The sequence below is a fragment of the Mesocricetus auratus genome, unplaced genomic scaffold (assembly GCF_017639785.1).
Source record: "Mesocricetus auratus isolate SY011 unplaced genomic scaffold, BCM_Maur_2.0 Super-Scaffold_100014, whole genome shotgun sequence".
Taxonomy (NCBI): Eukaryota; Metazoa; Chordata; class Mammalia; order Rodentia; family Cricetidae; genus Mesocricetus; species Mesocricetus auratus.
In genome coordinates, this window is record NW_024429197.1 from 11,091,420 (window position 1) to 11,116,984 (window position 25,565).

At 45.3% G+C, this 25,565-nt stretch overlaps 1 protein-coding gene across 5 annotated transcripts in view; it reads left to right on the forward strand.

Annotated features, from left to right (window-relative positions):
• The first annotated feature begins 603 nt into the window (after positions 1 to 603).
• Gmeb1 (glucocorticoid modulatory element binding protein 1) overlaps positions 604 to 25,565 on the forward strand; it is a 33,172-nt gene continuing 8,210 nt past the window's right edge. The window contains exons 1-7 of one of the 5 annotated variants that reach the window (XM_040756456.1): positions 604 to 730; positions 7,718 to 7,875; positions 11,448 to 11,560; positions 14,599 to 14,723; positions 18,538 to 18,641; positions 21,464 to 21,621; positions 24,529 to 24,660. In XM_040756456.1, the coding sequence (XP_040612390.1) occupies positions 7,748 to 7,875; positions 11,448 to 11,560; positions 14,599 to 14,723; positions 18,538 to 18,641; positions 21,464 to 21,621; positions 24,529 to 24,660 (760 nt within the window). In that variant the 5' untranslated portion in view covers positions 604 to 730; positions 7,718 to 7,747. Of the gene's footprint in view, positions 731 to 987; positions 1,161 to 4,865; positions 6,901 to 7,295; positions 7,876 to 11,447; positions 11,561 to 14,598; positions 14,724 to 18,537; positions 18,642 to 21,463; positions 21,622 to 24,528; positions 24,661 to 25,565 lie in introns of those variants that run through there. The other 4 variants (XM_040756458.1, XM_040756459.1, XM_040756457.1 and 1 more) reach the window with 4 other exon arrangements.

Sequence of the window (25,565 nt, forward strand, 5' to 3'; positions counted from 1 at the left end):
AGTCATGCCGGACGTTGGTGGCGCACACCCTTAACCCCAGCACTTGGGAGGCAGCGGCAGGTGGATCTCTGTGAGTTCGAGGTCAGCCTGGTCTACAAAGTGAGTTCCAGGACAGCCTCCAAGACAATACAGAGAAACCCTGTCTCGAAAAACCAAAAAAAAAAAAAAAAAAAAAAAAAAAAAAAAGAAGAAGAAGAAGAAAAAAAGAAATGTCAAGTCATACTATAACTATACACGTCCCAAGTAAGTCCAAACTTGAATCCAGGACCCGCACAAGCAGGAAAGCCTGGGCCAAGAGCAAAGGTTAAACGCAGGAAGGGTTACCGACTATACTCAGTCACATCTTTTGACTTTACACTGGTAACCTGAAACTCTGATAAACTGGAAACAGGATTTGGGGAGAGAGAAAGAATCAAGACGAGTTGACCTTTGCATCTAGGCCTTATTCTCCCCCAGGAGTCTCCCGCGATCTCTCCAGCACTGTCTTTCAACAGCCAAAGGCCTAAGCTCACGAACCGTCCAAATCGCTAAGCTGAGGAGTGTGCATCCTCCGACCGGCGCACAATAGGACTGCGTCCCCTTTAAGGCGCCAGATCAGCTGCGGCGGCGGCCGGAAGTGTTGGAGCCCGGCTTGGCGGCGGCGGTGGCGGCGGCAGCCGTGGCGGCTTGTGCGCATGCTCCGTCGCCCGCCCGCCCTGGCCGCTCGCCGCCCGCCCGCCCGACGGAGACGGTGAGGAGGGGGAGGGGTGGGCGCGCGGCGCGGGCGCGGCGAGGGCTGGGGGCGGGGGGACGGGCGCGGGGGCCGCGCGGCGGCCGGCGAGGGCGGGCGGGCGCGCAGGGGGCGGGGGGCTGCTGCCTCCGCGGGCGCCTCCCCACGCCCTGTGCGTGCCGCCGCCGCCGCCGGGGAGCGAGCGGACGTCGCGGCGCCGCGGGGGGGTGGGGGGACGCTGCCGCTGGGTCCGCCCGAGCAGCCGGGCCGCCCCCAGCGTGGCCGGCAGGGCCTGGGCTCCCGGCCCCTCGAGCCGCGTGCCGGGCGAGGGGGGGGTGGCTCGGCGCCCCCGGACCGAGGAGCCCGGAAGTCCTCGCGGAGGGGCCGGGGGTGCTGGGGTACCCCCCAAAGGCGGGGTCTGGGAGTTCGGGCCTTATGCGGAGGAGCCTGGGTCAGGCCTGGGTCGCGCCCGGGGGAGGGGGCGGCGTGCTGGAGCGGGTGTGTGCGCTGAATGTGGGGAGTAGGGGCCAGCCTTCGTCAGAGGGAAGAGGCCTCGGCCACCCGACCTAGGGAGAAGGAGGCAGGTCCTTTTCGAGGACTAGGGGGAGGAAGGAGCGCCCTTCCCAAGATGAGGGGCAGTGGGAAGGAGAGGGGTCCACCCGAGGGCTGCAGATTGGAGCACCTCTGGTGGCTTGATGGAGGGCTGGGTGGTCCTCTGCTCCGGGAGATGAGGGAAACCTATGGTTATGAGGGGTGGGGAGATAATTACTGGGAAGAGGGTACCCCTTGCTTTCAGAAATGACAGGGAATTGGCCAGGTGTCCTCTAATTGAGAGGTAAGAGAAATGAGGGCAGAGTCTTACCCGAGGGTCTTGACCTAGGAGTCATTAGAGGAAGGAAGACTGGGCTATGCTGGGAGCAGGGAAAGCCTGAATTCCCAAAAGGAGAGTTGTAAGGGTGTCAAAGAGAACCAGGAAGTAGGGGTTTCCTCCATGTCTGGAGGCTTGCCCATCTACCCAGCCCCCTTGCCTAATGGAACATTTTCATAAGGGCTTGGGCCTACTCTTAATTTTTCAGTCATATAGTTTGTTTTTTCATCTATACTTGATCAAGTCCTTTGATTAGCTACGTTCTCCTGAGCTTCTTTGGGCTAGTTTGGACCCTATTTTTAAAGAGTGACTAATCCATTGATACCTCCAAACACCTATGTAGAAGTCTTCAATTTGAATTATATAAAACTTCATTTCCTTAAGTAATAAGTTGCATCTTGAAGATTTCTTTGTTTTCATCCAGCAGTGATGGTGCAGTGTGCACCTTTAATTCCAGTACCAGGAGGCAGAGCAGGCAGATCTGTGTTGTTTTTTTTTTTGTTGTTGTTGTTTTTGTTTTTTGAGACAGGGTTTCTCTGTGGCTTTGGAGGCTGTCCTGGAACTAGCTCTTGTAGACCGGTCTATAACTCAGAGATCTGCCTGCCTCTGCCTCTGCCTCCCGAGTGCTGGGACTAAAGGCGTGCCCACCACTGCCCGGCTGGCAGATCTGTTTTTTGTTTGTTTTTGTTTTTTTCTAGGCAGGGTTTCATAGTGAGTTCCAGACAAAACAGGGTTACAAGGTGAGATGCCAAGGGGGAAAAACACATAAACTTGGTTTGATCTCACACCTATGATTCTAGCACCTGAGCATCTGAGGCAGGATTGCCAAAAGTTCAAAGCCAGCCTAGGCTACATAGTTCAAGCTAACATGGAATAGATACAGTGAGCCACGGTGTCGAAAAAACATACACAACAGCCTGATATTGTTTGGGAGGCAGAGGCAGGTGGATTTCTTTGACAATATAATGAGACCCTATCTCAAAAAAAAAAAAAAAAAGCCAGGCAGTGGTGCCTCATGCCTTTAATTCCAGCACTTGAGGCAGAGGCAGGCAAATATCTAAGTATGAAGTGACCCTGATCTACACAGATTTTGGGACAGCCAGAACCCCCTTGTGTCAAAAAATACCTAGTAAGTTCCAGGACAGACAGAGCTACCTCAAAAAAAAAAAAAAAAAAAAAAGCAAAAAGATGTGTGTGTTTGTGTGTGTGTGTTCTTGTGACAGGATGTGTGTCATGGTGTACCTGCAGAGGTCAATAACACAGGATTTTGTCCTGTCCTTCCATGTGTACCCTGAGGATCAAACTCAGGTTGTCATATATGGTGAAAAGGGCTTCTACCTGCTGAGCCACCTGGCCAGGCACCCCTCCTCTCTTTTTTGGAAAAAGGTTTCATATACCCTAAACCTCCTTATGTAACTGAGGGTGACCTTGAGTTCTTGACCCTTCTGTTCCAAAAGCGCTGATTTACAGACTTGTGTCACTACACTATGCCTGGCTTCATACACACTTGGAATTTTTGAATTTATTATTTTGTGGTCATGCTGTTGGGAGGGGTAGGTGTACCACGGTGTTTGTGTGGATGGAGGTCAAAGGATGTTATGGAGTTTGGCCTTTCTTTTTCCCTTTGTGTGAATGAGGTCTATAGATGTAACTCAGGTAACCAGGCCTGCAAGGTACACCTTTCAAGAGTCATTTTTTTTGTCTTGAAAATAACTACAGAGCAGCAGCTCATTACTATCTGTAATCCCAGTCTCTGTAGGCTGAACCAGGAGGATTGAAAATTCAAGTCCAGCCTGGACTATCTCAAAACAGGCAAAATCCCCAAGTAACTGAGTGTGGGACTCTTGCTTGCAGTCTTGAACTTGGGAGGTACAAGCTGGAGGATCACTAGTTCAAGGTGCTACATAGTGAGTTTGAGGCCAACCTTGGCTGCATGGAACCCTGTCTCAAGAACCCCAAACCCAAACCAAATCAAGGGCAACAAAACTACAGAGAAACTCTTTGCAGCAGGTTGAACCCATGTTCATGCCAAACCTCTGCCCTGAGCCGTGCTCCCCTTGCAGTGTGTCCTTCTATATAAATTGACTTCAGTCTTAACAGAGTTTTGTCATGTTTTTGTATGGTCTCGTAAGAATTACAGAACACGCTGATTTCACAAGGGATATTGCAATGACTTTTCTGTAAAACACTCCTGGGACAAGATCCCTCACCTTGCCTTAGGAGTTTGTGTTGTTATAAACAATGGGCAGTTTTCTGTTTACACAGCTTACAGAGATGACCTTGGTTGACCAAGTAGTCTGCTGTGGGTTTGGGGTTACTCTCTAGAAATGTGATCTCTAAGGTAATTTACTAAAAATTCATTTATTGAAGAATTATGAATCACCATGTTGACATGGACTCTCTTCTCTGCCACTAAAAGCATGTGTTTTTTAAAAATTATTTTTAAGATTTTACTTTTGCCAGGCGTTGGTGGCACACGCCTTTAATCCCAGCACTCGGGAGGCAGAGGCAGGCGGATCTCTGTGAGTTCGAGGCCAGCCTGGTCTACAGAGCGAGTGCCAGGGCAGCTGCCAAAACAATACAGAGAAACCCTGTCTCGAAAAACCAAAATAAATAAATAAGATTTTACTTTCTTAGTTGGGCAAGGTGGTACATGTGTTTAATCCCAGCACTGGGAAGGCAGAGGCAGGTGGACCTCTGAGTTTGAAGCCGCCTGGTCTACATAGTGAGCTCCAGGACAGCCAGGTTTGCATAGAGAAACCTTGGGTGTGTGTTGGGGGGGGGGCAAGGGGAATGATATACTTTAGTTTATACCAACCTGAGTTTCAGGATAGCCAAAGCTGCATAATGAGACCCAGTCTCAAAAAAACCAAGACAAAAAGATTTTTTTATGCATATAAGGGTTTTGCCTATATGTATGCATGTGCACCATGTGTGTGCCTAGGAAGTTCAGGAGTGCATCAGACCCCCTGGAACTGGAGTTAAGGTGGTTGAGAGCCCCCATGTAGGGGCTGGGAATCCAACCTGGGTCCTCTCTAAGATCAACAAGGGCTTTTACCTCATGATACATCTTTCCAGTCCTACATCAAACTTTCTAGAAGCTACTATTTCAGCATGTAACAAACTCAGGATTTCTTTTTAAATTGTACTGCAAAACTTGGCACAGTGACACACATTTGTTTTTTGTTTTTAATTTTTCGAGATGGTTTCTCTGTGTAGCCCTGGCTGTCCTGGAACTCACTCTGTAGACTAGGCTGGCCTCAAACTCACAAAGATCTGGCTGCTACTACCACCACCACCTGGCTAGTAATACCAGCATCTGGAAAGTGGAGGGAGGCAGGAGGATCAGGAGTTCAAGATCACCCTTAATGACGAAGTGATTTTCAAGGCCACCCCAAGTCACCCCCCCCAAAATTAGTAACCTATAATTCCAACACTCTGGAGGCTGTGGCAGGAGGATCCCTTTGACCCAGGAGTTAGGGATCAGCCTGGTCAACACAGCAGAACCACCCCTGTAGGAACAAAACAGCCTATCCTTGTAGCTAAGCAGAAGAGCCTTCACCTTAGTCCTCAACAGCGTCCCCACCCCATGAAAGAAATGCATAATGGGAAATGAGCATAAGCTCAAACCTAGTAATGTCACTGGAAGACCTTCAAAGGAAGTGATGCTGCAGAGAGTTAACAGAGACTAGCCCAAAGGAAGGGAAAGAACCCTAGGGACAGAGTGCAAGTTAGAGGCTCAATCCAGGAAATGTTGCACTTTTCAGAACTGGATAACACTGACAGAATCCATAGAGTGCCAGCTGTGAAAAGGGGGGCTGATTTGGAAGCTTTTGTAGGCCACATTAAAGTTCTTGCACTTTATTTCACAGCAACAAGTATACATTAAGTGGGAAAGAGGCCTGTGACCTTTAGTAGGATCACTTTGGTTGCTATGTGGGGAATGAATTGAAGGGATTCAAGACCAAAGGTTAGGCTATGGGAAAGTAGTCTGAAAAACCCAGGTAACTGTGGCAGCCCATATACAGTGTTGACAGTACAGATGGAGAGCGGGAAGATCTCTCTCTCTCTCTCTTACACACACACACACACACACCTACACACACTGTAGACTGGCTAGGATTTTGTGGCTGATTGGATTTAGAAAGAGGAGGCAAAAATAACTCCTGAGTTCCCTGGTTTTGAAATTGGGCAGGGGGACAGCATCACTTAGGGAAAAAGGAAATCTAGGAGCAGGTTTGAGAGAACATGGTCTGGTTTAATGTAGTAGAGGTCAGTAAATACAAGAATATAGAATCAATAAAATACTGAATGCAATTAAAAACCAGATATGAAGAAATTTGACTAGATCATATATACATTCAAAGGTGATTGAATCAAAATATCTGTCAGCATCAAAGCTGAGGAGAATGAGGGAGGCACAAAGATGTTTAGATAAAACAGTGCCTAGGCACTGAGACTGATGGCATACACCTGATAGTCAGAAGCAGAAATTTGAGGCTAGCCTGAGCTCCATCACAAGACTTTGTCTTGAGAAACCAAGAACAAGCTGAGTGTTGTGGTGCATACACCTTTAATCCCAGCACTTGGGAGTCAGAGGTAGGAGGATCTCTTAAGTTCTGTTTTACAGATTGATTACAGGACAGCCAAAGCTGCACAGAGAAACCCTGTTTCAAATAATTAAGAGAGGAAGAAAGGAACCAAGAGCTATGGACTGTAGTTCAGTTGTGAAACACTTGCTCACATGTGCGTGCCCCAGAAGCAGCAGAACAAATAAAGGATTGCAGATGTAGCTCAGGGAAGCTCAAGTGTCAGAGTGCTTACCAACCATGCATGAGGCTGTGAGTTGGGTCTCTAGTACTGTAAAAATCATTTTTCCTGAACTCTAAAGGCTAATAGCTATAGGATATCCTGAGACCCTTTGTGTTTTCATAAAGATTGGGACAATGGGGACAGCCAGATAGTGAAATAGGTAAAAGTGCTCGCCACGAAAGCCTGATGTCCTGATTTAGATACCTAAATTCCATGGTGGAAGGAGAGAACTGACTCCTGAAAGCTGTCCTCTGACCTATATGTGTGTTCCTTGGCATGTACACAAACAGCAATAATAAAAAAGATTGGGTTAGTACTTTAGATTGAAGGAGCACATGGTACTTGGTAATGATTTCCTCAGTAGCTCTGCAAGGAGTTGTCAGACAGGTGAATCTCCATTCACTCTGCGAACTGAGATGTTCCTGTGACCACCTGGAGGTGCACACCTTGGTCCCAGGACTCCCAGTAGAAGCAGGAAGATCAGAAGTTCAAGGTCATTCTCAGCTACATAGTAAGTTCCAAGTCAGCCATTTGAGACTCCATCTCTAAAAGGAAACAGGAATATAAAATTCTTAGAGCCAGGCTTGGTGACTCACACTGTGCCTCCAGCACACTGAAGCCGAGGCAGAAGGATTGCTTTGAGTTTGAGAGTAGGCTGGGCTTCAGAATGAGACCCTGTCTCAAAAAGAAAAGTTCTTGGCCTCTTGGTGACGGTTCATGTCTTTAATCCCAGCAGCAGGATTTTTTTTTTTTTTTTTTGGTTTTTTTCGAGACAGGGTTTCTCTGTGTAGTTTTGGAGGCTGTCCTGGCACTCGCTCTGTAGACCAGGCTGGCCTCGAACTCACAGAGATCCGCCTGCCTCTGCCTCCCGAGTGCTGGGATTAAAGGCATGCACCACCAACGCCCGGCCCAGCAGCAGGATTTTTGAGTTCGAGGCCAGCTTAGTCACTGAGCAAGTTCCAGGACAGCCTCCAAAGCTACAGAGAAACCCTGAGAAAACCCAATAACAAAACCTTAAATTCTAGTGCTGTTAATTTCAGTGCTGTGCGTTATCCCAGTGCTGTGATCCCAAGCTACCAATTTGATGTCTCTAAACTTGAGAGGAGATGCACGATTAGGTCTGAGGAGCTGGTAGAGTTGGCTCTGGCAAACCCCTGGATGAGTCACATGTGCTATGAAAACATGCTAAGCCTGTGTCAGCCTCTGTCAGCTCCCTCTCAGTCCTCATTCTTTGCAGAGGATGGTGATCCCACGGTGCTCAGAACTGTGTGTTATCTCGGCATTCCTTTCCTGCAGTTGCATCTTTCAAGATTTCTTGTTTCTCACAGCAGCCCCAGCTAGCTGACTTCATGTGAAAGATGGCTAATGCGGAAGTGAGTGTCCCAGTGGGAGATGTGGTTGTGGTACCCACTGAAGGAAATGAAGGGGAAAACCCTGAAGACACTAAAACCCAAGTGATCTTGCAGTTACAGCCTGTGCAACAAGGGTAAGTGGCTAGAGATTTGGATATTCTGAAAATGCATTATTGGGAGATTAAAAGAATAGGGAAATATGAAGTATACAGGGGTTTAGTACACCATGAACATTCAGCATTAGTCAGAGCTGACTGATTTTCATCTCAGTCATAGGTACTCCCACTGTCATCTTAGAGCTTTTTGTTTTATTTATTTATTTATTGATTGATTGTAATTCTTGAGACAGTCTCATGTAGCCCAGGCTTGCCTCATACTTAATATGCTGCGAAGGGTAGCCTTGAACACCTGATCTTCCTGTCTTTTCTTCCCAATTACCAGGATTACAGATGTACACAACCACATCAAGCTGTCCTTCACTCCTTACTATAGCAGCTGTTTCTAGTGTCCCTCTCTGTCTTTACATGAGAGCTTTCTGAGGGTGACTCACATGGCTCCCTCATCTGCTCTGTCCACACTGTTTAGCAGGGGCCCAGGTGCATGTTTCTCAAATGCAGTGTTGACTCAGAGACTAAGAAAGGCAGCTCTAAAATTATTTCTACCATAAGCTCTAAATTGTCACAGATTGGCAAATTATCAAGCTCCGTCTATTACAAATATCTATCCACCACCACCACGGTGATATGTTATGACGGTGTTAGAAGAAATAGAGTAAAAGGTCCTCAGCAGCATGAAACTTGCAATCTAGTGTAAAACAAAAGTGCATACATATAAGTATGGAATCCTTATATAGCAAAGACTAGGAAGGGTTGAGTGACGTGGGAGCTCAGAGGATCACTATCAATTAGAAAGGAAAGTTTGACTAAAATGGTTCTGCAATGTCCAGAATTAAACCGGGGGCCTGTCTCACATGCACTGATCATCTGCCACTGAGCTATGCTATATGCTAGCCCTAAAGGATAGCCCTAAAGGATAAAATTTAACATTTTTCTTTCAGGCAAGGCAGTAGTGGCACATGTCTTTAATCCCAACCCTTGGGAGGCTGAGGCAGGTAGATCTCTTGAGTTTGAAGACAGCCAGGGCTATACAGAAACCCTGTCTTGAGTGGAAAAAGAAAAAGAAGTCTTTATTTCTTCTTTTTTTAATTTTGATTTTTTTTTTTTTTTTTTTTTTTTGGTTTTTCGAGACAGGGTTTCTCTATATTGTTTTGGAGGCTGTCCTGGCACTCCTTCTGTAGACCAGGCTGGCCTCAAACTCATAGAGATCCACCTGTCTCTGCCTCCGGAGTGCTGGGTTTAAAGGCTAAAGGCGTGTAGAAACTATCTTTTTGTTTTGTTTCGAAAACAGGGTTTCTCTGTGGCTTTGGAGGCTGTCCTGGAGCTAGCTCTTGTAGACCAGGCTGGTCTCTAACTCACAGAGATCCGCCTGCCTCTGCCTCCCGGGTGTTGGGACTAAAGGCGTGCACCACTACCACCTGGATCCAGCACTCTTATTATGAGATGGGGGGTCAGAAGAATCTCCAGGAAGATGGTTAGTAAGGAATACGTGGTAGCGCAGCAAGAAGTCTCTCTCACACAAGACCCTGGATTTTTTTGTTTTGTTTTGTTTTGGTTTGGTTTTTCAAGGCAGGGTTTCTCTGTGGCTTTGGAGGCTGTCCTGGAAGTAGCTCTTGTAGACCAGGCTGGTCTCTAACTCACAGAGATCCGCTTGCTTCTGCCTCCCAAGTACTGGAATTAAAGGCGTGAGCCACCAACACCCAGCTGTTTTGTTTTTTTTTTAATTTTGGTTTTTCAAAACAGGTTATCTGCCAGGCGTTGATGGAGAATGCCTTTAATCCTAACACCCGGGAGGCAGAGGCAAGAGGATCTCTGTGAGTTCGAGACCAGCCTGGTCTACAATAGCTACTTCCAGGACAGCCTCCAAAGCCACAGAGAAACCCTGCCTGGAAATACCAAAAAAAAAAAAAAAAAAAAAAAAAAAGACCAAGTAACCATAAAAATGTTCTGGAACTGTCACCAGTGGTCCAGTACTTCCTTAGTATGCAGAAGACCCTGAGTTACATCTCCACCATCTCAAATAAAATAAAGCCATTTAAATGATTATCGGTTTTTCAAATACATCTCTTTTATAACATATTTAGAGTTCTCAGAAGAAATGAAGTTACCAAGATTCTGTCACCATTCTTGACTCTCCAGGACATTTTAGATTCATAATGAGTATTTTTTGTTTTCATTAGTTGATGTTGCTTTGGTTTATTTTTTGGTCTTTTGAGACAGGGTTTCTCTGTATTGTTTTGGAGGCTGTCCTAGAACTCGCTCTGTAGACCAGGCTGGCCTCGAACTTACAGAGATCCGCCTGCCTCTGCCTCCCAAGTGCTGGGATTAAAGGCGTGCGCCACCAACGCCCGGCGTTGCTTTGTTTTTTAATGTGGGCTGCATGTCTTTTGAGCGCCATATGCACATGGTGTCCACAGAGGCCTGGAGTTAGAGATGGTTGATAACCTATATTTAGGTGCCGGTGAGTGAACCTGGGATCACAGGTGGGAATGGTAATAAACACTTTTTTTTGCTTTTGTTTTGTTTTTTGAGACAGGGTTTCTCTATGTTACCCTGGCTGTCCTGGAACTCACTCTGTAGACCAGGCTCTGGCTCTTGAGTATGGGAATTAAAGGCATGCGACACTACTACCTGGCTATGATCCCAGTTTTGTTTTGGTTTTTTTCAGGGTCTCAGAATTAGGAAGGTTGAGAACCAGTGATTTAAAGTTACTGAGCAAGGGGCTGGAGAGTTGGCTCAGCATTTAAATAGAGCATGTTGTTCTTCATAGGACCCAAGTTGGTTCCCAGTACCCACATCAGGCAGCTCATAACCACCTGTAACTCTAGCTCCATGGATTCTGACAACCCCTCCTGTTTTAGGTGCACACATGCATGCATGCATGCACTCCCAAGTAAGTGTGTGTGTATATATACAAACAATCACACTGTTTTGTTTTGTTTTGTTTTGTTTTTCGAGACAGGGTTTCTCTGTGGCTTTGGAGGCTGTCCTGGAACTTGCTTGGTAGTCCAGCCTGGCCTCGAACTAACAGAGATCCGCCTGCCTCTGCCTCCTGAGTGCTGGGATTAAAGGCGTGCGCCACCAACGCCCAGCCACACTGTTTTATTTTTATTTATTTATTTATTTATTTATTTATTTTGGTTTTTCGAGACAGGGTTTCTCTGTGGCTTTGGAGGCTGTCCTGGAACTCGCTCGGTAGACCAGGCTGGTCTCGAACTCACAGTGATCCGCCTGCCTCTGCCTCCCAAGTGCTGGAATTAAAGGCGTGCGCCACCAACGCCCAGCCACACTGTTTTATATACATAAGTAGCATAAATCATTAAAGTTATTAAGGAAAAAGGCATTGTAATACAAAGGGAGCACATGCATGTAGCAAATGTTAATTTACTTGGAGTGAAGTGAGTTGTTTCATTTTCCTGGTATTAACTGCCTGGCAATCATGGGTCTCATGGAGTTTAAGTGCAGTGGGAAACTTGTCAAAGTACTGAGGTAATGTTGTAAAATACACTTATTCTACTCCTTTTGGGATAGACTAAAACAAATGTCTTAACTCCATGCTGTGAATATTAATTTTTTCATGATTTATGTAGTTTGTTTATCGATGGACACTTTCACAACAGGATTTATGATGCTGGGTCGGAGAACAACGCAGCAGTTGTAGCCGTAGAAACCCACACGATACACAAAATTGAAGAAGGAATCGGTGAGTCTTTCTGCCATTCTATCTAGCACATTGGACTCAGCTTTTTGGTTGAGGGTTTCTGTATGCTTTTGTAAATCCCTGGGAATGGGACCTGCGATCTTGTTCAAGCCAGACTGGTGCTCCACTACAGGGCAGCCCCCAATCTGTGACTTCTGGCCTTTTGTGCCTTACTCTCTGTCCCTACCCATGCAGGTGACCTACTGATACTGCCAGTTAAGATGGCAGACTTGCCAGGCATGTGACTCATGCCTTAAATCCCAGCACTCAGGAGGCAGACGCAGACAGATCTTTGAGTTCCAGGTTCCTAGACAGCCAGAACTACATAGAAAAACTGTCTCCAAATAAATAAATAAATAAATAAACAATAAAAAAGATGGTAGACCTGTCACTTGATTTCTTAATATCAATATGTTACAGTAGCCAAAAAAGTTTTTTTTGTTTATAAAAATAAACAATAAAAAAGATGGTAGACCTCACTTGATCTCTTAATATCAATATGTTACAGTAGCCAAAAAAAGTTTTTTTGTTTATAAAAATCCTACAAAGAGGGATGGGATAAAATGTTTAGTTTGAGTGGATATGGGGAAATCCCTAAGCATCATTGTGTGTGTGTGTGTGGGGGGGGGATTAAAAACAAAACAAAAAACCCATGGAACCTGTGATGTGAATCTGTAAATCTAGCTACTTGGGAAGCTGAGGCTAAGGAACCACAGGTTTAGGGCTTATCTGCACTTAAGAGCAAGTTTAAAGCCAGAGGGTTAGGCGCATTAAAATAAAATAAAATAAAATAAAAATAAAATGCTCCCTGCATATGCAAGGACTTAGATTCAGTCATTAGTCCTGCGTCCTCCTCACCTCCACCCCCTCATCACACTGGGCATGGTGAGGAATACCTATAATCTCAACAGTTGGGGGCCGAGACAGGAAGATTATGTTTCGGTTGGGCTGTATAGAAAGACCCTGTCTTAACATAGTCCCACGAAGGAAAGGGACCTTTTAGATTGATCCCTGTCACTAGGTGAAGACTAAAAAGGTATTATATTGACAGGAAATAGCCAATGAAAGAAAACTTAGAAACAAAGCAAATCTTTCTTACATTTTTTGCTCTGTATTCTCAGGAAATTCACTTCTCTTTTTGAAGCCCTTATATTTATATGGAAAACAGGAAGTAATTACCATCTTATAAGATTATAGTAAGAACTAAAATACTGGGTGTGTTGTCTCAAGCCTGTAATACTGACACTTTGGAAATAGTGGCAGCATGATCAGGAGTTCAGGGCCTGGATAGATGGCTGGCTCAGTGATTAAAAGCACTGGCTGCGCCGGGCGTTGGTGGTGCACGCCTTTAATCCCAGCACTCAGGAGGCAGAGGCAGGCGGATCTCTGTGAGTTTGAGGCCAGTCTGGCCTACAAGAGCTAGTTCCAGGACAGCCTCCAAAGCCACAGAGAAACCCTGTCTCGAAAAAACCAAAAAAAAAAAAAAGCACTGGCTGCAGCCAGGTGTTGGTGGTGCACACCTTTAATCCCAGCACTCGGGAGGCAGAGGCAGGCGGATCTCTGTAAGTTCGAGACCAGCCTGGACTACCAAGCGAGTTCCAGAACAGCCTCCAAAGCCACAGAGAAACCCTGTCTCGAAAAACCAAAAAAAAAAAAAAAAAGCACTGGCTGCTCTTCCACTCTACCCAGGTTCAATTCCCAGCACCCACATGACAGCTCTGTCTGTAACTACAGTTCCAGGGGATCCAACACTTTCACACATACATACACACACGCAGACAAAACCCCAATGCCCATCAAATAAAAATAAATTAATTAAAAAAAAAGATCAGGAGTTCAAGGCCATCCTTGGTTTCATAAAAAGTTCATGGCAGCCGGGCAGTGGTGGCGCACGCCTTTAATCCCAGCACTCAGGAGGCAGAGACAGGCGGATCTCTGTGAGTTCCAGGCCAGCCTGGTATACAGAACGAGTTCTAGGACAGGCTCCAAAGCTACACAGGGAGACCCTGTCTTGAAAAACGAGAGAGAGAGAGAGGGAGAATATATGTTGTTAGTGTCTTCACACATTGGTAGCTTGGTAAGACATAGCTGTTATTTTTTTTTTTTTTTTTTGAGACAGGGTTTCTCTGTGGCTTTGGAGGCTGTCCTGGAACTCCCTCTGTAGACCAGGCTGGCCTCAAACTCACAGAGATCCGCCTGCCCCTGCCTCCCGAGTGCTGGGATTAAAGGCGTGCGTCACCAACGCCCGGCTGACATAGCTGTTATATTAGCTTCAAAAGTATTCCTGGGGCTGGAGAGATTACTAAGTGGTTAAGAGCACTTGCTTCAAGGACCTGGCTTAGATTCCCAGCACTCACAAGGCAACTCATAGCCATCATAATTCCAGTTCCAAGGGATCCACTGTTCTCTTCTGGTCTCTGTAGGCATCGGACAAACAATTGATGTACAAACTTGCACGCAGGCAAAACACCCATACACATAAACATTTTTTTTGTTTTTCGAGACAGGGTTTCTCTGTATTGTTTTGGATGCTGTCTTGGAACTTGCTCTGTAGACCAGGCTGACCTCGAACTCAGAAATCCTCCTGCCTCTGCCTCCGGAGTGCTGGGATTAAAGGCGTGCACCACCAACGCCTGGCTAAAAAAATTTTTTTTAAGAATGCCCTGTTAGTGGTGGGAATAATAGTTCAGTTGTTAGAGTGCAGAATCATCTACTGTATACTGAGTTCAAGGCCAGCCTGAGCTACATGAGACCCTATATATAAAAAAAAATCCTGGCTGGGCGTTGGTGGCACACGCCTTTAATCCCAGCACTCGGGAGGCAAGGGCAGGCGGATCTCTGTGAGTTCGAGACCAGCCTGGTCTACAAGAGCTAGTTCCAGGACAGCCTCCAAAGCCACAGAGAAACCCTGTCTCGAAAAAACAAAAAAAAACAAAAAACAAAAAAAAAAAGTCCTGAAAGGAACCCAAAAATGTACATTTGGAATTTCAGTTTAGGAAAAAATTGTTAAATAAATAGCCGGTTGCTTTTTCCATTTTCAGATGCAAGCAGTATAGAAGCAAACGAAGATATGGAAATTGCTTACCCTATTACCTGTGGAGAGAGTAAAGCCATCCTCCTCTGGAAGAAGTTTGTGTGTCCAGGAATAAATGTGAAATGTGTCAAGGTAATTGTCTTCAGTCTTAAGGCTTTGTTTCAGTGCCTTATATCTTTCACCAGATCAGCCTCTGCAGGGAAATGCTGGGCTCTGCTTCTGAGCTATGCTTCCAGCTTCAGTCAGCAGCTTTCTGTTTTGCAGTTGTTTTTTGGTTTTTTGTTTTTTGTTTTTCGAGACAGGGTTTCTCTGTGGTTTTGGAGGCTGTCCTGGAACTCGCTCGGTAGACCAGGCTGGCCTCGAACTCACAGAGATCCGAGTGCTGGGATTAAAGGCATGAGCCACCAACGCCCGGCTGATAGCTGTTTTTATCTTTAGTTTTTATTACATTTCTTTAGTTATTTTGCGTGGCACCCGTGTAAAGGGCAGAGGAAGCTGGCAGCAGTCTGTTCTCTCCTTACACCAAGTGTGGTCATCTGAGGATTGAACTCTGTTCGTCAGACTTGGCAACTGCTGCTCCAGCATGACTATAGAGTCCTGGAACCCTAGCTAGGGGCATCAAGGGAATGAAGAAAGGACAGCCACATGTACAGTAAAGCTGGGGTCAGGTGGGGCTCCTCTAACCTCTACCTGAAACCTCAGCGTGTTACATTTTAGGTACAGCATAGAGAGACAGGTTAGGTAATCTTGGTAGTAGATCTGTGTAGGTATAAACATCTGGGAGGAGGAAGCTGAAATTGCTAGTCTGTACTCATACTGATCGATTATTCATAAGCACTTGAATTTGAATTTGTGAACCTGGCCAGTATGAGTCAATGTTTTGCCAAGTGCCCCATGATCTGAGGCTTTGGGCTATCTTGGCATGGCTGTACCCATGTCAAAATACATATCCCCAGCCAGGCATAATGGTGCATACATTTAATCCCAGAATTTGACAGGCAGAGGCAAGGCCAGCCTGGTCTAGTTCCAGCACATCCAGGGCTCCATAGTGAGACCCTGTCTTGAAACAACAAGAATAGACATTCCCATAGGACTTCACTCACTCAGGGCTTGCCGCTTCCTACAGGCAGCAAATGCCTTCATCAACTGAGCCATCTTGCTGTCCCCACAGCTTTTTTTCTTATGCTGTCACAGTAGAAAATAAGGGTTTGGGGCTGGAGAGATGGCTCAGAGGTTAAGAGCACTGGCTGCTCTTCAGACATCCTGAGTTCAATTCCCAGCAACCACATGATGTCTCACAACCATCTATAATGATATCTGGTGCCCTCTTCTGGCCTGCAGGCAAACATGCAGACAGAAGACTGTATACAAAATAAGTAAATCTTTTAAAAAAAAAGAAAAGAAGGGTTTTGAAATAAATGGGCCTGGCTCTACTTCCACTGGAGCATGTGCAAGAGAACACTGTGTGTTCTCACCAAGGTAAACCTAGTGTATTATATATGCCTTGGTGGTGGTTGCAGGGCCTTGTGCATGACACGGGCTGTCCCTGAATGGCACCTGACATGTAATAGTGTTTGATAATTACTTGCATCAAGTAAATGAATAAATGGATGGAACCTACCTCTGTCTAGCCATGTGGTTTTGAGAAATTTATTTAATAATTAATATTTCAGAGCCTTGCTGGCCATTGTGACGTATACCTTTACCCTCAGCCCTTTAAATCCCAGCAGATCTCTGAATTTGAGTCCCACCTGTCTATGAAGTAAGTTCCAGGACAGCTGGGGCTGTACAAAGAATCCTGTTATTTTTTCGAGACAGGGTTTCTCTGTGTAGCTTTGGAGGCTGTCCTGGAACTCTATGTAGACCAGGCTGGCTTTGAACTCACAGAGATCCGCCTGCCTCTGCCTCCCAAGTGTTGGGATTAAAGACGTGTGCCACCAACGCCCGGTTAAAAAATTTTTTTGGAACCTTGTTTATTAAAATAGTAACCATTCCCATCAATATGCACACATAAAAATGAACACACAAATTTATACAGCACATACACTATGCTGTAGTGAATGAGATCATATATGTAACATGCCTTGAACTGGTATGCATCATAATAGGCTTTTTTTTAAAGATTTATTTATTTATTACATATACACCAGATTGAATTGTAGATGGTTGTCAGCCACCATGTGGTTGCTGGGAATTGAACTCAAGACCTCTGGAAGAGCAGTCAGTGCTCTTAACCTCTGAGCCATCTCTCCAGCTCCATAATAGGCTTTATTCAGAATTGTTGTTGATAAGTAGGGCATAATGGGTCATGCCTGTAATCCCAGCATGTAAGCAATAGGATTGCTTTAAGTTTGAGGCCAAGAGGTGATAGAGTATGAGACCCTGTCTCATAATACCCAAGAAATATGGTAGTGCACACCTTTAATGACAGAACTAGAAGCAGAGGCAGGTGGATCTCTGTGAGTTCAGGGCCAACCTGGCCTACACACATAGAATCCTAGATCAGCCAGGGCTGTATTGAAACCTTGCTCCCCCCCCCAAAAAAAAAACCAAACAAATGAGAACTCTCATGAGAGCCAGGCATAGTGGTGCATACCTTTAATCCCAGCACTTGGGAGGCAGAGGCAAGCGGACTGCTGTGAGTTCAAGGCTGGACAGAGCTGCACAGTGAGACTCTGTCTCAAGAAAAAAAGAAATTAAAAAAATCTCCTCAGAGCATCTGTCAGTAGTTGTTCATTCTGCCTCCGTTGTTAGCCACAGTGGTTTTTGCCTCCTTTGGTAGCCATAGTGATTCCTGTACATTGTCATATTGTCGCCATGGGAGTTTAGTGGTACTAGCCTAGGCTAAGAAGTATTTCAGAGTTCTGAGACTCTGCAGTGTTGATGTTCTACTATATTTACTCTTTCTAACATCTTGAATCCTTGCCGGGTGGTGGCGGCGCACGCCTTTAGTCCCAGCACTCGGGAGGCAGAGGCAGGTGGATCTCTGTGAGTTCGAGACCAAGCCTGGTCTACCAAGTGAGTTCCAGGACAGGCTCCAAAACAATACAGAGAAACCCTGTCTTGAAAAACCAAAAAAAAAAAATAATAATAATAATAAATAAATCTTTAAAAAACAAACAAACAAACAAACAAACAAACAAAAAAAGAGTGCTGGAGCCAGGTGGTGGTTACACCCAGCACTCAGGAGGCAGAGACAGGTAGATCTTTGTAAATTCGAGGCTAGCCTGGTCTACAGAGTTAGTTCTAGGACAGGCTCCAAAGCTACACAGAGAAACCCTGTCTTGGGAAAAAAAGAGTACTGGAACTACAGATGCAATTCACAGATTCTACTATTTAAGTGATTTCTGGGATTGAAGTCAGTCTGTAGTCTTGCACAATTAGGACTTTTCCAATGAGTTATCTCCATGGCCCATCCATCTTCAGCACTACTTAGATTTCTTCAGTTACTTGTCCAGTACCTGGAACACTAGACCCAGCCCCCTGCTTCAGTATATAAATGTATTCGTAGATGCTATGTAGCATGTTTATTTCTCATTCTCATCCTCTGTAACTTTGTCCTAGGAAAGGACACATACTCAGAGAGGGATAATGTTTGATACCATAAGACAGGAGGTTGGGTGACACTGATACGGCTTGTAATATGGTCTGAGGCTTTTGTGTATAACAAGTGGCATTATTTCAGCCGGGCGTTGGTGGCGCACACCTTTAATCCCAGCACTCGGGAGGCAGAGGCAGGCGGATCTCCGTGAGTTCGAGGCCAGCCTGGTCTACAGAGTGAGTTCCAGGATAGCCTCCAAAACAATACAGAGAAACTCTGTCTCGAAAAAACAAAAAAACAAAACAAAAAAAAACCAAAAGAAACAAGTGGCATTATTTCATTCTTCCCTTGTTGACCTACCTAGGTTGACACTGGATCAATTTGGATTTTTCTTTTTTGCTTTAGTTCAATGATCAGTTGATCAGCCCCAAGCATTTTGTTCATCTGGCTGGCAAGTCCACTCTGAAGGACTGGAAGAGAGCCATTCGTCTCGGCGGCATCATGCTCAGGTGAGTGCTAATGACAGTCCCTTGCGTCCCAGTGACACACTCAGTCAGGGTTACTCTCCCACACTGTGTGACCTTCATCGACTTGCCCTTAATCTTTCTTTTCTTTTTTTGCTTTGTGATAATAGGGATGGAACCCAGGGCTTTGTGCGTGCTACGTAAGCGGTCTACCACTGAATTATACCCCTGTAACCTCTAACTATTACATCAAACTAATTAACTATTTCCAGCATCTCTATTAGAGTTTTCCTTCTTTCTTTTTAGTTTGGTGAGTCTCATTTAGTTCCATTTAGTCCACAACTTGCTGTATAGCTGAGTGTGCTGATGTCAGGAGGTTGGACAGGATGCTTTCTTGGCATAGAAGCTCCAAGTTGCTGACAGTCCTCCCTGTCTTCTCACATCAAAAAAGCAAAGCCGGGTGCTGAGTAAGTGCAGCAGTCATGACTGACAGATCCTGGGATAGCCTGTGAAAGTAGAAGACCACTGTTGAGAAATGCCAGGCATAGTGTTTGCAGTCTCTGTATCACTGTCTAACAAAAACAGATGTCAGTGTATGAAACAGCCCCTACCCCACCATTTATTTTCCTCCAACAAGTTTACCATTGTAGTTTTCCCTCTTGAATGTGTTAGTTAGTATGCCTTGAATGTTCACCTGCTGATAGACAGAAAATTTTAATGTAAGCATTGGGCTGGAGAGATGACTCAGCTGTTAGGAGTACTGGCTGCTCTACCAGAGGTTAAGGGTTCAGTTTCCAGCACCCACATGATGACTCTCAACCCTCTGTAACTCTAGTTCCAAGGCAATCCAACACCCTCTTCTAGCCTTCATGGAAATCAGATGTGTATATAGTACACAGGCAAAGCATTTATTTATTTTTATATTATGTACATTGGTGTTTTGCCATAAGTGTTGGGTCTCCCAGAACTGGAGTCACGGACAGTTATAAGCTACCATGTGGGTACTAGGAATTGAACCCAGGTCCTCTGGAACAGCAGTCAGTATGCTTAACTGCTGAGCCATCTCTCTAGCTCTCTAAAACACAAAAATTTTAAGGTCAAGAATTAGAAGTGTCAAAAAAAAAAAAAAAAAAGCCAGGCATTGGTGGCACACAGCTTTAATCCCAGCACTCAGGAGGCAGAGGCAGGCGGATCTCTGTGAGATCGAGGCCAGCCTGGTCTACGGATCGAGTTCCAGGACAGCCTCCAAAACAATACAGAGAAACCCTGTCTTGAAAAAAACCAAAGAAAAAAAAAAAAAAAAGAATTAGAAGTGTCCAACCAGATGAGGTGGCATCTTTAATCCCGGCACATGGGAGACAGAGGCAGGAGGATCTCATGTTTCAGGTCAAGCTGGACTACATAACCAGTCGGGTCTACAAAAAGAAATCCTGTGTGGAAAATAACACAGACGAGTGACTGCTTCCATTGGGCATGGTTTCTCAGTGATGGAGTCACACTCTCAGCAGATCCCAGCTCCTGGGCTCCATTGCAGTTGAATGATCTGGGAGGAATGCCTGTCTTTACCTTTCTGTTTCGTTCTTGACTTGTTTTATCTGCTCAGGAAGAGGAGCATGGGCCAGTCCTCCACAAATGTCAAAAGGACTCAGAATGCCTAGAGATCTGTTAGTGAAAGTCAAGACATGATGACATGGAGTGTACTATATTCAAATGCCTCCTGGTTATAGCATGGTCTCATGGGTCTTGTTACAAGGACATTTTCCAGAGGGGTTTAATGCCATCAACATTGTACATTATTTCTAGAAGACATCTTAGTTTTGTAAACTTCACTTACTTTTTCTCTTTACTTTTTAGTGGATTACTTTTTTGCTGTTAGATTGAACTGACTGCCTCACACATGCTAGACAGACTGGATACTGCTGTGCCATAGCTTCTAGCAGCGAGAATCTAGCCCTCACTTTCCCCTCTCCTCTCCCTTTTCCTTTCCTCCCCACTTTTCATTCCTCTCTCTGCCTCTCTGTCTTCTGAAATGCTATATCTCTGTAAGTGACAATGAACTAGGCATCTGAAACTGATACTAGCCAGGTGTGGTGGGTGATGCCAGTCTCTTATCTCAGTTCTTGAGAGATGGAGAAAGGGAGGGATCAAGACCATTTTCTGTAACATTGGAAGCCAGTCTAGCCTACCACCTGTCTTCCCAGTCTAGGAATAATAATTCATCAGAATCTCTTACAAAATCCTCATTTTGAACCTGAGTATCATTTTGGTAGTTGTGCTGGGATATAAGCTAGCATTCTCATCTTGTGTTTCTTTTACAGTTGTTTTTCCCCCCAGGATAGGATTTCTCTGTCGCACTAGCTATCATGGAATTTGCTCTGTAGTTCAGGCTGGTCTCGAACTCATAGAAGTTCCACTTGCCTCTGCCTCCCAGCTGCTGGGACTAATGGCATGTGCCACCACTGCCCAGCTTGTGGTTGTTTTACTTTTGTTTGTTTTTGGGACAGGGTTTCTCTGTGTAGCTTTGGAGCCTGTCCTGGAACTCACTCTGTAGACCAGGCTGGCCTCAAACTCAGAGATCCACCTGCCTCTGCCTCCCAAGGGCTGGGACTATAGGTATGCATCTCTAATGCCCAGTGTTCCTTGGTGAAGAGTACTAATGTTGAGGAAACTCTGAAGAGAAATAGTGGCCAATGTGGGCAGGAACAAAGAACATTTTATAATTCCAGTTAGAATTTACACAATGCAGTGGCTTCAGATATTATTAGGCTCCTCTAATCTTCCTTGTGGACTCAGCAGATTATCCCCATCTGCTCCTTAGTTCTCACAGTTGCAATGTGGACTGAACTACTTCTTGTCTCTCCGTACAGGAAAATGATGGACTCTGGACAGATCGATTTTTACCAGCATGACAAAGTTTGCTCCAATACTTGCAGGAGCACCAAGTTTGACCTTCTGATCAGCAGTGCGAGAGCTCCAGTGCCAGGCCAGCAGACAAGTGTGGTGCAGACCCCCACTTCGGCCGATGGTAGGGGGTAGGAAACCACCCGGAGAGCCACTGTGTGAACCAGCACTTCCTCCCCGTTCACTGCTCATTGTTTGTGGTTTTGTTGTTGGATTTTGCTTTTGAGACCCTGTTTTACTGTGTAGCCCAGGCTAGACTTGAATTTACTGTGATTTCTTGCTTCTGCCTCCCAAGTGCTAGCATCACAGACATAAGTAACCATGCTTGTGGTGTCCCTGGTATATCTCCATTTCCAATTCTTTTTTTTTTTTTTTTTTTTTTGGTTTTTCGAGACAGGGTTTCTCTGTATTGTTTTGCATTTCCAATTCTTGTGAGCATTGATATGTGTGCTTTTGTGCTGTGTCGTAAGGTATTACAGCAATCTTTGCTGGAGTCTAGTCCTGGAAACAGATTCCTTTTTTCTTTTCTTTTCTTTCTTTCTTTCTTTTTTTTTTTTTTTTGTAGTTTTTTTCGAGACAGGGTTTCTCTGTGGCTTTGGAGGCTGTCCTGGAACTCACTCTTGTAGACCGGCTGGTCTCGAACTCACAGAGATCTGCCTACCTCTGCCTCCCAAGTGCTGGTACTAAAGGCGTGCGCCACCACCACCTAGCTTTCTTTTCTTTTTTCATTGTCATCATCAATATCAGCACTGCCTGTGCATGCTAAGCAGGTGTTCTCTCTCTAATTTATATTTCCAGCATTCTTTTTGTTTGTTTGTTTGTTTGTTTGTTTGGTTTGTTTTGGTTTTGGTTATTGTCGAGACAGGGTTTCTCCATGTAAAAGTCTTGGCTGTCCTGGAACTCTCTCTGTACACCAAGATGGCCTTGAACTCACAGAGATCCACCTGTCTCTGCCTCCTGAGTGCTGGGACTAAAGGTGTACATCACCACCCTTCGCTCCTGTTTTTGTTTTTGAGACAAGGATTTGTAGTCTTGGCCTGTCTGGAACTAGCTCAAAGCCAGAGATCTGCCTGTCTCTGCCTCTCCAGTGCTGGGATTAAAGGCATGAGCCACTACCTGGTTTATTTCCAGCAGTCTTCTTTCTTTCTTTCTTTGGAGGGGGGAGTTTCAAGATAGGGTTTCTCTATTGCTTTGGAGCCTGTCCTGGAACTTGCTCTGTAAACCAGGCTGGCTTCAAACTCACAGAGATCCACCTGTCTTTGCCTCCTGAGTGCTGGGGTTAAAGGCATGTGCTACCAACACCTGGTTTGGGCATTCTTATTTCTTTCTTTCTTTCTTTTTTTTTTATTTGTTTGTTTGTTTGTTTTTTGAGAAAGAGTTTCTCTGTATTCTTTTAGAGGCTGTCCTGGAACTGGCTCTGTAGACCAGGCTGGCCTCGAACTCACAGAGATCCACTTGCCTCTGCCTCCCGAGTGCTGGGATTAAAGGCAAGTTCCACCAATGCCCGGTGCATTATTATTTCTTACAGTAGGTACCAAGCATTAGAAAGATGTTCTGGCCGGGCGTTGGTGGCGCATGCCTTTAATCCCAGCACTCGGGAGGCAGAGGCAGGTGGATCTCTGTGAGTTCGAGGCCAGCCTGGTCTACAAAGCGAGTTCCAGGACAGCTTCCAAGACAATACAGAGAAACCCTGTCTCGAAAAACCAAAAAAAAAAAAAAAAAAAAGAAAGATGTTCTGTACTTACAGGCTTATTCATTGCTCTCACTTTTCATGCCACTCTCCAGGCATGTCAAGGTTGAATGGAGACTTGATAAGATTAGAGAGGTAGATTAGAATGACAAACATCTTCAAATATTGAAGAGGCCAGGCATCAGTGGCTTTGCTGAGCAGACTACTGCTTGAATCAGGAAGTTCTGCCTGAGTGAGCCCCAGTGTACCAACCTAGACTTCTTCACAGATGAGTAAGGTGGGAACACACTGATCCTCAGGGTTTGTTTGTTTAGGTGGGATCTTCCTATAGAGCCCTGGCTGGTCTGCAATTTACTGTGTAGACCAGCTCAGATTTAGGGCCAACATTCTGTTTTGTTGTTGTTGTTGCTGTTGCTTTGTTTTGATTTGATTTATTTTGAGATATAGTCTGATTATGTAGTCCAAGCTGGCTTAGGACACCTCCTGCATCTGCCTCCTGAGTGCTGAGAAGTATCTAGCAAAGAATTTTCATGTGTTTGATTCTTTTTTTGGGTGGGGCTTGAGATAGGGTTTCTCTGTGACTTTGGAGGCTGTCCTGGAACTCACTCTTGTAGACCAGGCTGGTCTTGAACTCACAGAGATCCGCCTGCCTCTGCCTCCCGAGTGCTGGGATTAAAGGCGTGAGCTACCAATGCCCGGCGAGCTTTTAACCACTGAGCCATCTTTCCAGTTCCATGTCTGTGTCTATTATTCATGGATCTCTTACCTGATTTTCTTCCTTCCTTCCTTCCTTCCTTCCTTCCTTCCTTCCTTCCTTCCTTCCTTCCTTCCTTCTTTCCTTTCTTTCTTTTGTCTCTGTTTCTCTTGCTTTCTCATTCCAGTCTGAATCACTAGCTATGGAAGCCTCAGATATTCTAGATGCTTACTATCATACATGTGTGTAGCTCCTGACACACGCACACTGCTTTTAAATCACCCTAGGCCTTTCTCATCCTCAGCGAGTCTAGAGTGAGTGGATGGTCTGGCAGGCATACCTGCCCTCAGTCACTTTCAAAACCATCTGTCTGGGAAGCAGACTGCCCTAGGAGTGGTTTTTTTTTTTTTTTGTTGTTGTTGTTCTTTTTCTATTCAAAGTAAAAAGAAGGCTTTTTCCTTTTCAAGGCAAGTTTTCTTTAGAAACTCAGTGTTCATCCTGGCTTACCTAGCGATCTGGATTTTAAAATATGGACATGTAGGCAAGAAGCAGCTTGTTAAAATCACAAGGTCTTTCTGTCTGAGTATGAGAAGATAACTATTACTTTTCCTCATGTAACTGACCAGCTTTGTTTCTAACTCACTTAGGTAACATCACACAGATTGCCATCTCAGAAGAGAGCATGGAAGAAGCTGGGCTAGAGTGGAACTCAGCTCTCACTGCTGCTGTCACCATGGCCACAGAAGAGGGTATAAAAAAGGACTCTGAGGAAATTTCAGGTACTTTTCTGTGTAACCCATGTCCTCCTGTGTAACCTATGTCCTCCTGTGTAATCCATGTCCTCCATGTCCTCCTGTGTAACTCATGTCCTCCTGTGTAACTCATGTCCTCCTGTGTAACCCATGTCCTCCTGTGTAACCCATGTCCTCCTGTGTAACCCATGTCCTCCTATGTAATCCATGTCCTCCTGTGTAACCCATGTCCTCCTGTGTAACCCATGTCCTCCTATGTAATCCATGTCCTCCTGTGTAACCCATGTCCTCCTGTGTAATCCATGTCCTCCTGTGTAACCCATGTCCTCCTGTGTAATCCATGTCCTCCTGTGTAACCCATGTCCTCCTATGTAACCCATGTCCTCCATGTCCTCCTGTGTAACCCATGTCCTCCTGTGTAACCCATGTCCTCCTGTGTAACCCATGTCCTCCTGTGTAACCCATGTCCTCCTGTGTAACCCATGTCCTCCTGTGTAACCCATGTCCTCCTGTGTAACCCATGTCCTCCTGTGTAATCCATGTCCTCCTGTGTAACCCATGTCCTCCTGTGTAACTCATGTCCTCCTGTGTAACGCATGTCCTCCTGTGTAATCCATGTCCTCCTGTGTAGCCCATGTCCTCCTGTGTAACCCATGTCCTCCTGTATAGCCCATGTCCTCCTGTAGGTTTATAGGTTTATGGTGTTGTTTATGAAAAAGCAGACCTTCATTGCTTCTGCTGGTCTTCCTCCTAAACAGGAATACTAGCTATAACTGGGATAATCTCCTTTTAATCATCCTGCAAAATCACATTTTACACATGGAGGGATTGAGGTTTAAGGTGGTCCAAGACTGTTTGGCTGTTTGGCTCCATTGTCCATGCTTTTCTTATTACCAGCTGTTTCCATCTCTGGTACGCTTTTTTCCCGAGAC